Below are 14,797 nucleotides of genomic sequence, written 5' to 3' on the forward strand. Positions count from 1 at the left end.
CCTTGTTCTGGGCATTCACTCAATAATAACCCCCATGCAGCAGGAAAATGTGACCATTTCTGATTAAGTTCTRTTATAATGTATATGCCATCACAGCTATATACTGCTGCAGTAAACATCTTTATGCCATTCTGTCTYAAGTTGCTAAGCTGTAAGGAAAGAAACTTAAGGGCAGTTTCATCTTTAAGTTTTTTTCTTTCTTGCAGCTTTATGAAGTCATACTTAAATGATGGTAGTTCCTTATTGAGGGTGGTTCTAAAAATGAATAATTTCAGAGGAAATTTTAAAATGTTTTACTAGTGGTYGTGCCCATTACTGTACTGAACACATCTCCTGTCAGCCATTTGCCTCTCTTTTCAAACACCAGCAATTAAAGAGAAATGGGACTACATCAAGTAAACCTTACAGCTCTCTGAGAGCAGAGGAATATTCACGACCTGTGTAGTACATAAAGGTGGCACAAAAATAAAATGGAATTTATGTCTAAAGGAGACCCAAACTGTTGCTTTCTAGCAGCATATCCTCATCTCCTGCTTTCACTCACCAGCTGAGCAGGCTCAGGGGTGATTTCCCACGCACATAGACATGAGCATGGATGTGCACACACAGATGAGGCCATCCAAGAGTTGGATGGACCAACAGCATCTTCACCCATCCACTCTCAGTACCTCTGGCCTCCCCACTGTCTGAATCTGCATTTTGAAGAAGAGCTCCCAAGGCTGACAATGTGTATTTTCTAGAAAACAAATCAAGTTTTGGCARTGTTTTGCACAGCACTTAGTATGTTGCTTTGCTGTTTTGCAGGCTCACATTTCCCTGTGGGAGTTGTGCCACCCAGAACCAAATCCCCAACGCCAGAGTCTTCAACGATAGCTTCATACGTCACCTTGAGGAAGAATAAGAAGATAGATCTGAGAACGGTACTTGAAAATAACCTTTGAGCATTGGTCGGGTTCATTTTTACATTTAAATTTAGTAATTACTCCAAAAGTAGAATTTTSTGTAGTTTTCTTTACCAAAAAAAACCCCAAAAATAAAAATCACTGTTATAAAACCATTATATACTAGATTAATGGAGACAGCTATAGCAAGAATGATAAAACTATAAATGTCATGTATGTTAAACTGCATGGAGACACTCAAACTGGGCAAGACCTAAATAGTAAATGATAAATCTACTARTCTACTGAAGTTCAGGCTTGAGTTGAAAGCATATGAAGCATCTTTGAAGGACTTGTACTTGGCAATTTGATAGCCCTTTATAATAAACACAGTTTTTTATTTATGGCATTACTAAAATGATTTGGGAATAGCTAAAGCAGCCRAAAAATAAGGATGTAGTAAGCAGTATGCAGGTAATAAGCCTGAAATTCCAGAGTTCTTTAGTCTCTGGGTTAAAGACAGATGTTTACATGTAGTTCATGCAAAAGAGAGGAAAGCTTTTGCTGTAGTTACATCATGAATGGAAGAGGAGAAGTTATGAGAAGACTGGGAGAAGAGAGAGAAACTCCCAGGATGTTGACTGGAGAAAGAATACCACTTTTCATAAGTGAAATCAGCTACTGTAAATGTACTGAATGCAACTGATTAGCCTGAAGTCGATTTTTATCTGTCATTAAAATTACAAATCTGACTGAAAACCAGTGAATTTCAAGAACAGAGTAGGTAAAYGGGTGTTATTTTGGGAAAATTACAATGCTTAGAATTACAGATTTTTAAGTAGTAATAAACTCATTTAGTTTCAGCCTGCACATGTAGTTAAATGATGCCCAGTAGTAGTTTTTCTTGAAATAAAAGGCAGAAATTACTATTAGATCAATTGGTAGAAAAGTGTGGGCTAATTAAATTTCAATTATATTTCTGTTGCAGTCAAATATCTTGTGTTTGCCAGTTGTATAACATCTGGTAAATTGTTTCAGCTTGAGAGGATGGCTTTGAGAGAGCATTTACCCATTCTCTTAATGTTTGTCATTGGTGCTGGTAATGTTATTGTTCAGAAAAGCAAACTATTCCTGCCTTTTAATTTGAATTTCAGTGTTCATTTATTGATAATTGGTTCTTGTACTTCTTTTTCCACAAACATAGGAGGTCTTTATTTGCCCACTGTTTTTCTGGTCTTTAGTAAATAATTTGGTGATCTCTTGTGGTAAGTTAGCAATTTGAAATTTTGGGGGTTTTTTTGAAACACATCATTTCTTCCATTTAAGGAAAGACCAAGAAGTGCAGTGGAGCAGCTGTGTCTTGCAGAAGGCTCACGGCCTCGAATGACTGTGGAGGAACAGATGGAAAGAATAAAGAGACACCAACAAGCTTGTCTGAGAGAGAAGAGGAAAGGACTCAATATTATTGGTGTTTCAGACCAGTCTCCTTCCCAGAGTTTGTCCTATGTCAGGGACAATCCATTCAAATTGGCACAGGTGGGTCCCACGGTGATCAGAAGCTTTGATGTGTCCAGTTAAAAGGCAAAAGTGTTTATTTGAGACTGACTGTAGAGTCACAGACACAAAAGGACAATCTTCATGCTTGCACCTAATGATAGAAGTCTTTGCCTTTTTGGGAAACAAACAGTTCAAATGCAAATCCATTTGATTATGCACTGTGATGTCTGTTAACAGGGCGGGGTGTTTTGGTCAAATTTAGTAAACAACATGAAATTGSAAGGTTTGTGACTAAAAACAGGATCAGGAAAAATCATGACTCAGTTGATGCTGAAATGAAGCTCATGCCAATTTTACTGCCATGTAATATATTCAAACATCTGTAACATTTTTAGGTAGGAATGTATATTTATGATCAGAGTTCCTAACTGGTGCTCTTCTGCWGTGGTTTTTGAGCCCATAATTACATTAAAAAAGAACCCACACTTYTGTTTTCACTCATTCTTAAACTTGTTTCTTTGCCTGAACAGTTTATTCAAGGGTAAAGATGGGGAGAGAAGAGGAAGATAAAACTCCTTATCATTAACCAGGGAATATATATCTAAAAAAATCCCAAACAAAAACAAAAAAACTGAGTCAAACCCAGATTTAGGGTAGCAGATACTAGGCAGCCTAGTACTTTCTAAATATCAGGAATTAGTTTTCTTTTCCAATAGCTTAATGGAGTTTTATTTTTTGGTTCGTTTTGGTTTGTTTGGGTTTTCAGTCTTCTGGCATACTTTTTTCTTCAGACCACACTGTTTATTGACACTTTTTTGGTTTTTCCTTTTTCCACTGTTATGGAAATACCTTATTTTATTGTTTTGTAGGCATTTAAACATTGATTTTCCAAAAGCAGATTAAATACATTGCAGTATTAGGAAATCAGGTATTCCTAAAGATGTTTAAGGTTTGGTTTTTGGGTTGTTTTTTTCCCCTCTCAGCCTGATAAGCTGCTACAGAGCTATACAAAAGGGTTTTTCTTTTCAGGAATTTCGCATCCCYAGAAGACACTGAATTCCAGTTTTGCAATAGAGCATCTGTATTTGGGCTGACATCAGGAATGTTATATGTGAAGGGAGTTCCTACAAATACTTCTGTGATTAACACTGCCTTTCTCGAGAAGGAGACGTGCAAAGCAAAGCTTTGCAGATGTTTCTTTCAGTAATTTTTGCAGAGGTGTTTAATCTGTATCTCTTCCCTGTGGTATCATTTCACACCTCAAGGAGAGGAAGCTGCTGCAGTCCTGTGTGTCATACCTGGGTAGCCAGCAGAGAGGAGRGGGAATGGGCCAGATCTGTGCCAGAACTCAAAATAATTCTGTTTATTTCACCATRTTCCTCAGTCTTCTCTGTGAAATCAGGGCTCTGTGGATATAGAGTAAGTGAGAAGATGTCTGGATTGAATATTTAGCTGAGTGTCCGTGTTACAAAGTCACTTTCTCTATCACAACTTTAGTTATTCCAGAATGCTATTTGGCTAAAAGTCCCAGGATGAGCTATTATGCTGAGTAATAGCTTTTRTTTCTAAAAGCATAGTTTCTATCTATTGATTTTTAGAAAAACAGTGAAATGGCATTAACTTCTGGAAGTCTTTTCGACTGTGCTTTGGTTATTTAAGAATCGGAGGGGAAAAGGGTTTTATAAACAGCCTGCTGTGTAATTTTGAAGTGATTGCCATAATAAAAAAGGAAGTTGCTTCACAATTGACGTTGGGACAAGTGTATGATAAGGGTGCATACTTTAATTTTGGAGAGCAAAGACAGTGATTTATGAACTGACTTACATGGAATTTCCTCTAATAGAGTGCATGTGTTAGATCACAGGAATTCAGCCTCAAGATTTACTGCTTCCATGGCTCCTATTTTTCTCAGCTCCAGTTCTTAGATGAACCTGCCTTTGAGTCAGTTTGCTACTYTGCCCGTGTGATGTTCCCAGTGTTCACAGTCTTAAGTCAACTCTACCATCCTGCCTCAAAAATTTTATATCTACTTACTCTCTGTGCAATGGGTTTTTTGGGWTTTTTTTAAAGAAATAATTAATATCCTCTGCCATTATCAGATGCTGTGTTGTGCTCTATTAAATCAGTTCACACCATAGGCTTGGAGGATACCCAAGATAATTGGAGGAAGTGCGTGCAGGTGCACTGTGAATTTTGTGCTGAAAGCAGATTTTTATCGATTTTATTTTCTTGAAGCAGAAAAAGCTATTTTATAAAAAGAGCAGTGCTTATGAATGCAAGTAAGAAAGGCACTAAGCTGGGGTGTGACTGAGCTAAATATGAATGAAAATTCACAAGATAAGGGTGACATTGAAGTGCTTGAGAGGAAATAGGAAGCAGAAAGTATAATAATCTTACAGACAAAGAAATGTTAGATAGGCTGAACTCTTTTGAAAGGTACAAAAATGAGAAAATTCCAAGTCCTTAACAATTTCCATTTTCCCTACTGCAATATATGCTTGAGGTGTTTTTAAGTTTCTTGGTTTGTTTTTTTTTTTTTAAATCACAGTCAGAGGACAGCGCAAGGCTCAGAACTGACACTGTGATAACTTCTGTAATGATAAGTCCCTGTAYCAATTTTGTTCCACAGAATCGGAAAAAGGATGATACAGTATCCAGTAACATGAAGGAGTTAGAGAACACCAATAGAGAAAATAATTTGAAACAAAATAATGGAAGTCCTGGAGAAGAAATAGTACAACTAAAAAATGATGGAGAACAAGAACATAATTCAAGTTTTACTAAGGAGGTAAAGAAGTATTCCTTATTAGACTGTTCATCAATTTGTCTTGCAGTAAAATAGTACTTTGAGACACACAAGAGTATGGGAAATTGAGCCACTTCCTTTTGCTTGGAARATAGACTTCATGTTGGTTATACAATATTCCATAGAGAATCACAAAATTTTCTCACATCTGTCTATAGCTGAGACATTGAATTTTCTTGTATATGGTATTTAAATAATAATTATTGACATATTCATTGCTTAGAGTACCCCAGCATAATTTTTGACAGCCATTTAATGTCCCAGAATTTTTGTTTGGTTGGACACAGTGCATCAAATAGAAAGCAAAATAAAGCTGGCACAACAAATTATACATGGAAGTAGGCAGTACCTGTACTTTTAGGTATTTCTCACTGGTTTGATTTCTGCYTTGAAATAGTTTCAGACTTGATTGGCAGGGAATTTTACCTTGGTGTTTCTGATATTAAAATGCCCTTAACACTCAGCAAAACTAGACTGACTGTGAAGAATGGATTACTGGAGTTGTTTCTACATGCTCTTATCTTTCTTGTAGTTTAATATCTTTTAAAATATTGTGTAGAGGTTTTTTYTTCTTCTATGTCCATATTCCTTAGTTAATCATTCTGTGCTTTTCTTTTTCCTCGCTCATTTTTCCTTTTGTTTTCCCATTTTATATTTAGTTTYTGTAAACATGTATCTGATGGAGGATGGTATAAGATCAAATAATTCCTGTTGAGTCTGTTGCTTTGTTAAATATGCAAATATTTCAAAAGGAAAATTATGTAATACACTTAAACTGTTTATAGTAATCAGACCTTTAAGAGCAGCATTCAGTTTTATCAACAAAATCTTGGAGTATCTGGAATCTCTGTTGGCATTGTGAAGAGAGGSATAGCATGAAAAGCAGGCAGGCTGCAATCCACAGAGTTCAGATAAGTTCTGGAAGTTATTAAGTCAAGCCCTGCCCATGGACTCTGGTATAAGTTTTAGGATAACTCTATTAACCTGCATGGTATTGATAAAAATTGCTTAAGTTATGTAATTCTGAGTTACTAAGTATACATGATGGCAAAATTTGTCTGTTAATAAAACTGTTTCCTGGTACTGTATTTCTTATCTGCCACTWAGTGTGTGTTACAGCTTTTTGTTTCATGATTTCAATTTTTTTACAGCTGTCAAAAACTGGTGATCTTTTATCAGATGCACATGTTGTATCTGATTCAAAAGAAGTGAGTAATGAAGAGAAAGCAGAAAAGAAAAATAAATTGGAAGAAACACATGATGGTGATATAAGGTAAAAATCAAACAAGATGTTCAGAGGCTATTTTAAACTTGCACATTGTATTTATTAGTTCAGTGGACCAAGCAACTGCCATAAATACTGAAAAGGTATATTTWTATGGTTTTGAGTGGTTTATATTTTGGGAAATATAGTGAGAGGCTTAACTGCTGCAGGGGTTCAGTAAGAGCTGATGAGTTGGTGGGTGAAGCAATGTTTATTTTCAAGTACTGTCCCAGTTATAAACAGCATGCATCCATAATCCTTGTTTGGCTTTCAAAATGTGTTTAACAAAGTCAGTTCAAGTTTTGTATCAGTTTATTATGAACGTTTCAGCCCAGGGCTTCCATAGCATGGTCTTTTTTGCTGATATTTAGGAGCAACCTGAACAGCTTATTCCAAATCTCTTGCTTTAACTTTCACCTCGCTATTTTGGAGCATTGAAGARTTGCAGGGATATTATATCCTGGATATTTGTCTCTTGCACTGCATGTCCTAAGTGAGTTCTYATGTCAGGTCATAACTTTGTTACGGGACCCTTCAGCAGTAGGAAACTACAGGAGTATATAAGGGAAAGGAATTAAATTCCAAGTGCTTTTAAAAGGGTAACTACACAAAGTAGAAGGGTTTCAAAATGCCTGCTGAATTTTTACTACCCTGACTTACAAGTTGCAATTTTTTTTCTATTAGCAGGAGAAAATTATATTATAGCTCCTACACTTAGCGGTTAACACCTGAAATTAAGTTAGGGCAAGTTTTAAAACTGTGCTTTTTTTAAGCAGCTTGCAGAGTGTGACCACAGTTGCAAACCACAAACCCAAAACCAGCTCAGAAGAAAGTGAAGTACTTAGTGTTCAAGAACAAGAAGGGATTGTGTCTTCATTTGAGTTAGCAGCACAGCCTTCAAAAGGAAATCAGGCAGCAGCAGGTATGGAAAAGAGTTTGACTGAAGCACAACTTGCATAGGACATATGTACAACTTTATTTCATTTTCATTACATCTTTTGATGCTCTGAAACCTTTGTGAATTGAAGGTGCTGAGCTAGTCTACATGTTAAATATACAGTTTATAACATAGAGAAAAAGAGTTTTCCAGTGGACAGCTACAGAAATCCCGTTTTTCTGAGGTTTTAATATAGATTTTATAGTTGCTAATTCAGGGATTTAAAGAACTATTGCCAGAAATTGAGTCATACTKTAGTTGTTGTTGGAGCAAATCCTTTTTCATCTCAGTCCTGGATAYGTGTAGATATTTTTACCATTACTCCCTGCTGCTGAGTGGCCTTAGATATGCCCAAGATTGTGGAATCATTGAGAGTTCCCAGTATTTTAAACTAGCAAGGAAAAGATCCCAGTTTGGTCATGTTTTGAGGAGTAAGAAAGATGAACAAAAAGAAAACATCACCTGTAATGACTGGTGGTGGACTGTTTTGCAAGAAGACTGGAATAAAGCCAAACTGTATGCAAAGAGGAGAAAAAGAGGGGAATGAATGGGGAGGGAGGGAAAAGATAGAATTCTGAGACATTGTTAGGATATTTGCTGATGGGAATGGTTAAGGAAGCCAAATGGTTCAACTTAGGGATATAAAAGGTGATCTGGACCTTTGTAGTGCAGTCAGCAATCCTTTCTGTGACTTGATAATCAAAACCAGAACTTGTATGTACGTTTTGTACTGCTCAGCAGAATGAAAAGGCTTAGTTAATCKGAGCTGGGATATGAAGGTGGGTCTGGGCCTATCCCAACTACTTAAATGTTGCTTTTTTTCTTTCTTGGTAACATAAAATATCAGCATTCATATGTTTGCTGTTCTGCTAGTTATTTCTAGGCCTTATTAAGGATCAGCTATGCTCTCCCCTGAAGCTGTGCTTTTTGTGCTGATCTGATTTTTTAAATCTTGTGTAGCTGCTGTTAGTTGTTTCTGCTTATGTTTACTACGGCCTGAAATGGTGATTTTTTCAAGCTTAGCTTTATTATGGCTTCTCTAACTTGTTTTCTTACTTATTTTGCTGTACAACTCACAGTGAAAAGTCTGCCTTCTTCACCAGAATCGTCCTTGTCACCAGCTCCATCCACGCAGACACAGCTCACAGAAGGATCACATTTCATGTGTGTATAGTTACAGAGAAGTACGTTCCTTTTTTCCCACCCCTCCTGTTCCTAATATCCCTCCAGGTATTTGTGTTCTGTTATTTTTGTGAGAAGCATCTGTCGCCGATACTCGGCAGAACGGAGTTTCCTGCAGTGTTGAATGCAAACTAACCAGAAAACAAACAAATTCATGTATTGATTTGCTTGCAAGGAGTGTGTTCTCTATCCAGATACAAGGAGAATGGGCTAATTGGTTTATCAAGCATGTTCTCCACAACTGGCAGGGTAATAGCCCTTGGAATTATATGAGAGGTCTAAGCTGTTACAAAACAGGGAGTTAAGGCATGAGCATCACTGCACAGGTACAAATGAGTTTTGATGCTTCAGTCATGTTAATGGGCAAAATGGGAAACCAGAGCTCAGATTTAGTGATGCACAGGAGGGAGTGGGCTAATGGCCTGAAGAATTTATGGCTTAAGATGTAGAAAAACAATTAGAAAACTTCTTTTTTTTTCCTTTCTATAGAGAATGCCCTAGACAGCTGCTCTTCCCTGTCATAGCGGGTGATTGCTTCTAGGAATCAAGTTAAAAAGCATGAGTTAGGCTGGATTTGCATGTTCCCACCTGTAGTGTTAGCCACTTAATGAATGGCAGTGGAAATATAAAGTATGTGTTTGTTTAGACAAATGTTTAAGAAAATTAGTAGCGTACCAGTGTGAATGCTTCAGCACTTCACCAGATTKAAATCAATGCACATTTCTTTGTTGTCAGAAAGTGTCTGTTTACATAATTGTTTCAATGGCAATGTTAAATGCCATTGCTGATGTAACTTAAGAAAGCTTGAAAATCAAGAACATTAAAATKGAGACATTTTCAGTCATTTAGCGTGAGATCTGAAAATGTATTTTTTTTTAATTTACTGTCCCAGTCTCAATTGCCAAGGTTTCATCCTAGCAAAATTAGACTTATTCGTCATCACAGAGACCTTTCTTAGGTGAACTAAGGGCGAGAAACTATTTATATTCCTAAAAAAAAAAAAAAAACAAAAAACCAACCCAACCTATTTTAATCTTTTCTCCTTTTGAGAAAGTGGAAAGTGCCATCTTCACATTCAGTCCCGACACTGCTGCAGCCTTCCTGATGGGTGTGGTCTGCCATGATTAGATTTAACTTGAATTTTTGTGTTTTTATTACAGAATTATTTTAAAAAGATGAGTGGGACTTTTCTTCTAAAAATACTGATTTGTGTTAATGCTTTTCAGGTTCACTRTATAAATACACATGCATTTATCATGCATCTGTTTTACGAATAGGACAAATATTCCCCCATCAGCTGAGTTTTGGGTCAGCAGTGAAAGTGAAACTGCACTGTTGGATTCTGTCTGTGGGCACAGGGCACCTGTCAGGAGGGGGGAAGCAACCAGAAATTTATGATCAATTGCACTAAGCTGCTTTCAGCTCAAATTATCAGATCAGCAAATTCATTTTYTTCAGGATTTATGCTAAATAGAAATAAATAAGAAAAGGGAAGGCACYTTAATGATCTGCCCTGTCACTCAAAGCCCAAGGGTTGTCTCCCCCATGGTGAGGTGTCCCCACAGCTGATAAGGCAGGTGAAGCATTTCTGTGTTCAGGACAATTCTGACCCTGAAACCCTCTAAAGAGGCTTTAATTGCTCATGACAGAATGGTCCATGTGGGATGGCACTGCTTGCTCTGCTTGCACATGCCTCACCACGATGGGGAAGGGATTCCAGAACCTCCAGTGCATCCATTGTGGCTGTGTAGACTTTGGATTGAGTTGAGAAAAGCTCTTAACTATGTGCATATACATTCCACATGGCTGCATTTGATGCCTTTGTTGATTGTCTCCTTGGAGTTCCAAAACAAATTCATGCCATGAGCTGGGCTTAGCATACAGAGGGAATAGATTAAGCACTGTGCTTGCCTCCAGTATTTACTGCCCTTTACYTTCTGGGGCTGTGCTTCCAGTATTCCAGTGCTTCACTGAGAGATTTTGGTACATCTTTGAACATACAGGAATTCACATCGCTCATTTTCAACAAGTTCTTATGTGGCAAAGGGAGCTCCCAAGGGATCCCACAGCCCTGTTCATATGCAACCTAATTTTTCAGGCAGCATCTGGAAAATGTATAGTAGGTTTCACGGAATGAAGAGGTAATATCTATATTTGGCTTTCAGTCAATTAGAAAAATGATACTTTTGGCACAGTGCCGGGTAGTTTGCCATAGGAAATTGGTGGCACAGGATATTGTAGGACTATGGAGAAACCCCTTAAGACAAGGCTACTTTTTTGTCACAGCCCTTATTTTGCAGAGGCAAAATAGTGTATCACTACCACTGTTAGATTTRTAAGCATTGCATTTTCATTGAGTATTGAAATTTTATACAGCACGTGGATTCAAAGCTAAGACACATTTTTACCAATGAACTGTTAAAAACTTATTTATAGAAGTCCTTGCAGCAATTACCAAAATACAGCAAGCTCTGGGTGGAGCGCTTGAACTTCAGAACCCCTTCCAGCTATGCTGCCAGTGCACTGTAGCAACTCAATAATTCTGCATCCCTCTTCAAAATGTGCCTGTCATTTCTAGGGCCAGGTGGAATCTTTGCTATTATTACTGGTTTTAGATAAATAGCATTTGGAGATGGCCATGTGTAACAGGATAAAACTCTCAGAGTAAACAAACTTCCATTCAAAGGGGTGTAAATTTCAAAGAAAGCTTGGTTTTGCTCCTTGCTGTTGGAATATCTTGACAGCAGTATWTTTCATCAGGAAAACAGATTTTGGAAGCAACTCCTAAGATTTCTAAGATACTTTATTATGTTCTACACCTACATTACTAGGATGAGGTCAGAAATTTAATGTGTTTAATTCTCTGAGTTCTTTGTACAATATTCTGTTGCTAAAATAGAGTAACTTAATCTCTGTCTGTCTTTCAGCACTAACGGCGTCTGTTGAAACAATTCATGCCTGAGATGTATGGACCTGACCTATGAAAATATGAGAAGATAGTGTACAGTATATTTTAAATCTATGAAATTCATAGTTCTGATGCTTTTGGCCACAGAGCATCGTTTTATCACTTCCTGGAAAATGTTTATTCCAAGAGAGCTTTAAATGGCCCACGTGTACACTCAACAACCTTCAGATTGTTCTCCTGATACCAGCTTTGCTGCTATGTTTCTGTGCACATAAAATAAAGGCGCTTTTTAATGTGCAGCCTACAGTCAGAACTTCATTTGCTGTTCTTCAGAATTTAATGTTCTTTTAATTATGGATCGTATAAGTTTACTTTTTTTGCTTCTTTTAGATGCATAACTCAGTTAATTTTACATATCACCACTAAACCTTGTTTTACACTTTTTAAACATTACAGTTTATTGTTTTAACAATTTATTTGTAAAATTTTTATATATATATACATATAGATATATTTAAAATGTGCCATTTTTATTATTGCTTAGTAAAAGATGTCCTGTTTCTGCTGTAATTATTTCTTGGTCAGGTTGCAATGTCAGCAGTTACTGCCACACTTCTGTCAACATAGACATTAATGTTAGTGGTTACTTTCTCTTGACTAAAATGGAGTGTAGGTATTTTGAGGTACTGGGCTTTTCCTTCATGGGGTTAGGGTGTGTACAGCAATAAGCAGGTTTTCAATCCAGTACTTAGTTTGTGTACAAATGTAATTATGTTCATTGTGTATATATTATACAATGAGCACATACGATGTAAGTATGAGAAGCCACTTATTATTGTTCAAATACGAATGTTCATATCCCATTTCTTTTATATCATATTAAATAAATGTTGATGTTCTTAAGGACTTGTATGGTTAGTATTTCTTCCAGCAAACAGATGTTACACTGTGTTCCACCTTTTGATGTGGGGAATGCAACAATTCCCATCCCATTGGCAACATCACCTGTCAACCAGAGTAGCAGTGACAGACTCTTAAGAGATCCCAGTCTTCCTCTTCGGGAAAGAATTAAGGCTGCAGCACAGAACAAAACAGGCAACCTGAGACTGAGATGCAAGAAATACAGGTTCAGCTCCTGGCTCTCCCAGACTTGTGTTGTGATACTGGAATAATCACTTAGTCATTCTGTGYCTCCATTCCCTGCCTGTTTACACGGCAGCTAATCGCCCGTCTTAGTGGGGTGTGGTGAGCAGTAATTCAATATTTGCAAACGCTGATTGCCAAGTTCAGTGGGGTTAAGGAGAGAAGTGTGATGGTTCTTGGAGGCTTTGGCATCTGCAAAGCGTCTTCCAGAAACTGAACAAAAACCTGAAATRATTTGTCAAGTGTTGGCACACTACAGATGTTACCAGCTTCGCTTTTCCATCTCACACGGCTTCCTGAATTTGCCTGAGACAAAGGAGATTTAGTAAAGAATTATGAGAAATGAAAATATTTCAGGGAAAGCTTTTGAATCTAGGATGTAAAGCTAAGGAATCTTTTGCAGGTTCAGGCAACTGCTGTGTGCTGAAGTGCATGTGTGTGCCATAAGTGGTGAGGCAAGTTTCACAGGAAGGCAGCTGCCAGCTGCTGTTGTGCTTTTTTTATCATACAAATCATATCCTGATCAAGTTAATACTGCTGTTCTAGAGACTGYATAATTCATTGTGCTTTTCTGTAGAAGAGTGCCTGATACCGTCACATAGTTTGAAATGAGTTTACCATTGCTCACCTTCCCAAGTTGAGTTGGTGTTTGTTGATTCTCCTGCCACTCCCAGCTCTGCTGCCAGTTCTTCCCARTGCTTTTTGCTACAGAGTTTGTTGTCTGGCTACCTGTTGTTCTGCCATTTCCTCTGAAAAATGAAAAAATAGGGATCAGAATTGAGCAGCAGGGTCACAGTGAAAGAGGTGGCTGAAGGAAAGATGAATCATGATGCAGGCAGACAGCATCCAGCTGAAAAGTTACCACATCGCTCTCTTTTTTTTGGAACAGCAGCCCCAAATTAGCCCCAGATCCTTCCATCCAAGAGACAGCAAAAAAAGAGGAATGTGATTTTTATTGCTCAACCAGCTGAGGTTTAAGTTCAGTGGCATCACTGGAGCACCTGAGGCAAAGCAAATAGGACACACCCTGTTCTCTCCCTAACCCTCCTAGAGCAAACTGTTTGCTGTCAGGTTTTGCAATATCTTTCTGCCCTTGCTGCCAAGAAAAGAATTTCCAATAAAGAAAAGAATGACTAAGTGATTTTTGGGCATTTATAGATGTTGTCTGTGTTTGAAGCAGTTGTTGGTATCTGCAAGGAGYGTGCAGTTTATACTGGAGCCAGGCAAGGTGGGGAGAATGAGCAAGTTTTGCTGATAGAACTGTTGGCWAAGACAGCAAAGGTGAATGATGCAGGAATGTAGTAATGATCATAGAATATAATTTTACTTCCTGTGGGCACTTGCTGCAAAGACTTGGAGTTTCATTGGGTGCTCTATTTTTTTGTCTTATGGAAAAAAAAAATGTATGGCTTTGTGTTATCACAGAGCATCTACTGTTTCTTACCTCATCAGAATAACTCGTCCCAGTGATCATACTCCTGCGATATAAAAATATCAGGATACTGATATGGTCAGCCTTCAAACATCTATTTTAAGTTTGTATCTAGGATATTTTTATATTTCTGACTGATTGCTTTATTGGCTATTGCACTGACACTTGTATATATGAAACGTGCTTTTTTTCGAAAGCAAGAGTCCTTAGGTATAATGCAACACATTCTCTACAGATGTTCATGCTTTTCARAACCAATTACATCTATTTTTGTCTTTTGTTCACCATTTGCATTGTTCCAAGGCTACTAGAGAATGTGATTCTTTTAAGTCCCTTAATAAAGTGACATTACTCAAAAAGTTATAGTTGGTGTCGTGGCAGTTTTTGTATGTTGTGGACTGGCTCAAAGGGAAAGACCTCACCAGGCAGCTGAAACCCAAACCTTGTTTATGATATTACTGAGGTGGAAAAAGTAGTCTTCGGTTTTACATTTCCTCAGAAATGCGTGTCATAAAATGAATCCAATAAGTTTCTATTTTCAGGAAATCAGAAAACAAATATTTCTATCAAATCACATTAATTGGACAGTCTGTGACAGAATTCTTATCCACCCTGTTKGATCTGCTAGATGTCCCAGGAATGCATACATGAAAAACATTAATGAATTACACTGTCAGTAATAGATTTATTAAATTCTCTGTGAGAGACTGGTGGCTTAAGTTGTATCCTGTTGAGTAAAGGAGCAGA

The 14,797-nt window shown here is 37.5% G+C and overlaps 1 protein-coding gene across 5 annotated transcripts in view; it reads left to right on the forward strand.

Annotated features, from left to right (window-relative positions):
- PLEKHA5 (pleckstrin homology domain containing A5) overlaps positions 1 to 14,416 on the forward strand; it is an 84,646-nt gene extending 70,230 nt beyond the window's left edge. Inside the window, exons 22-28 of one of the 5 annotated variants that reach the window (XM_057369498.1) lie at positions 805 to 920; positions 2,208 to 2,417; positions 5,008 to 5,166; positions 6,336 to 6,457; positions 7,225 to 7,370; positions 8,465 to 8,549; positions 11,495 to 14,416. In XM_057369498.1, the coding sequence (XP_057225481.1) occupies positions 805 to 920; positions 2,208 to 2,417; positions 5,008 to 5,166; positions 6,336 to 6,457; positions 7,225 to 7,370; positions 8,465 to 8,549; positions 11,495 to 11,513 (857 nt within the window). In that variant the 3' untranslated portion in view covers positions 11,514 to 14,416. Of the gene's footprint in view, positions 1 to 804; positions 921 to 2,207; positions 2,418 to 5,007; positions 5,167 to 6,335; positions 6,458 to 7,221; positions 7,371 to 8,464; positions 8,570 to 11,494 lie in introns of all 5 variants that reach the window. The other 4 variants (XM_057369493.1, XM_057369495.1, XM_057369494.1 and 1 more) reach the window with 4 other exon arrangements.
- The last annotated feature ends 381 nt before the right edge of the window (positions 14,417 to 14,797 follow it).

Source organism: Malurus melanocephalus, unplaced genomic scaffold, assembly GCF_030028575.1.
Source record: "Malurus melanocephalus ecotype Western Australia unplaced genomic scaffold, MMel_1.1 scaffold_112, whole genome shotgun sequence".
NCBI lineage: Eukaryota > Metazoa > Chordata > Aves > Passeriformes > Maluridae > Malurus > Malurus melanocephalus.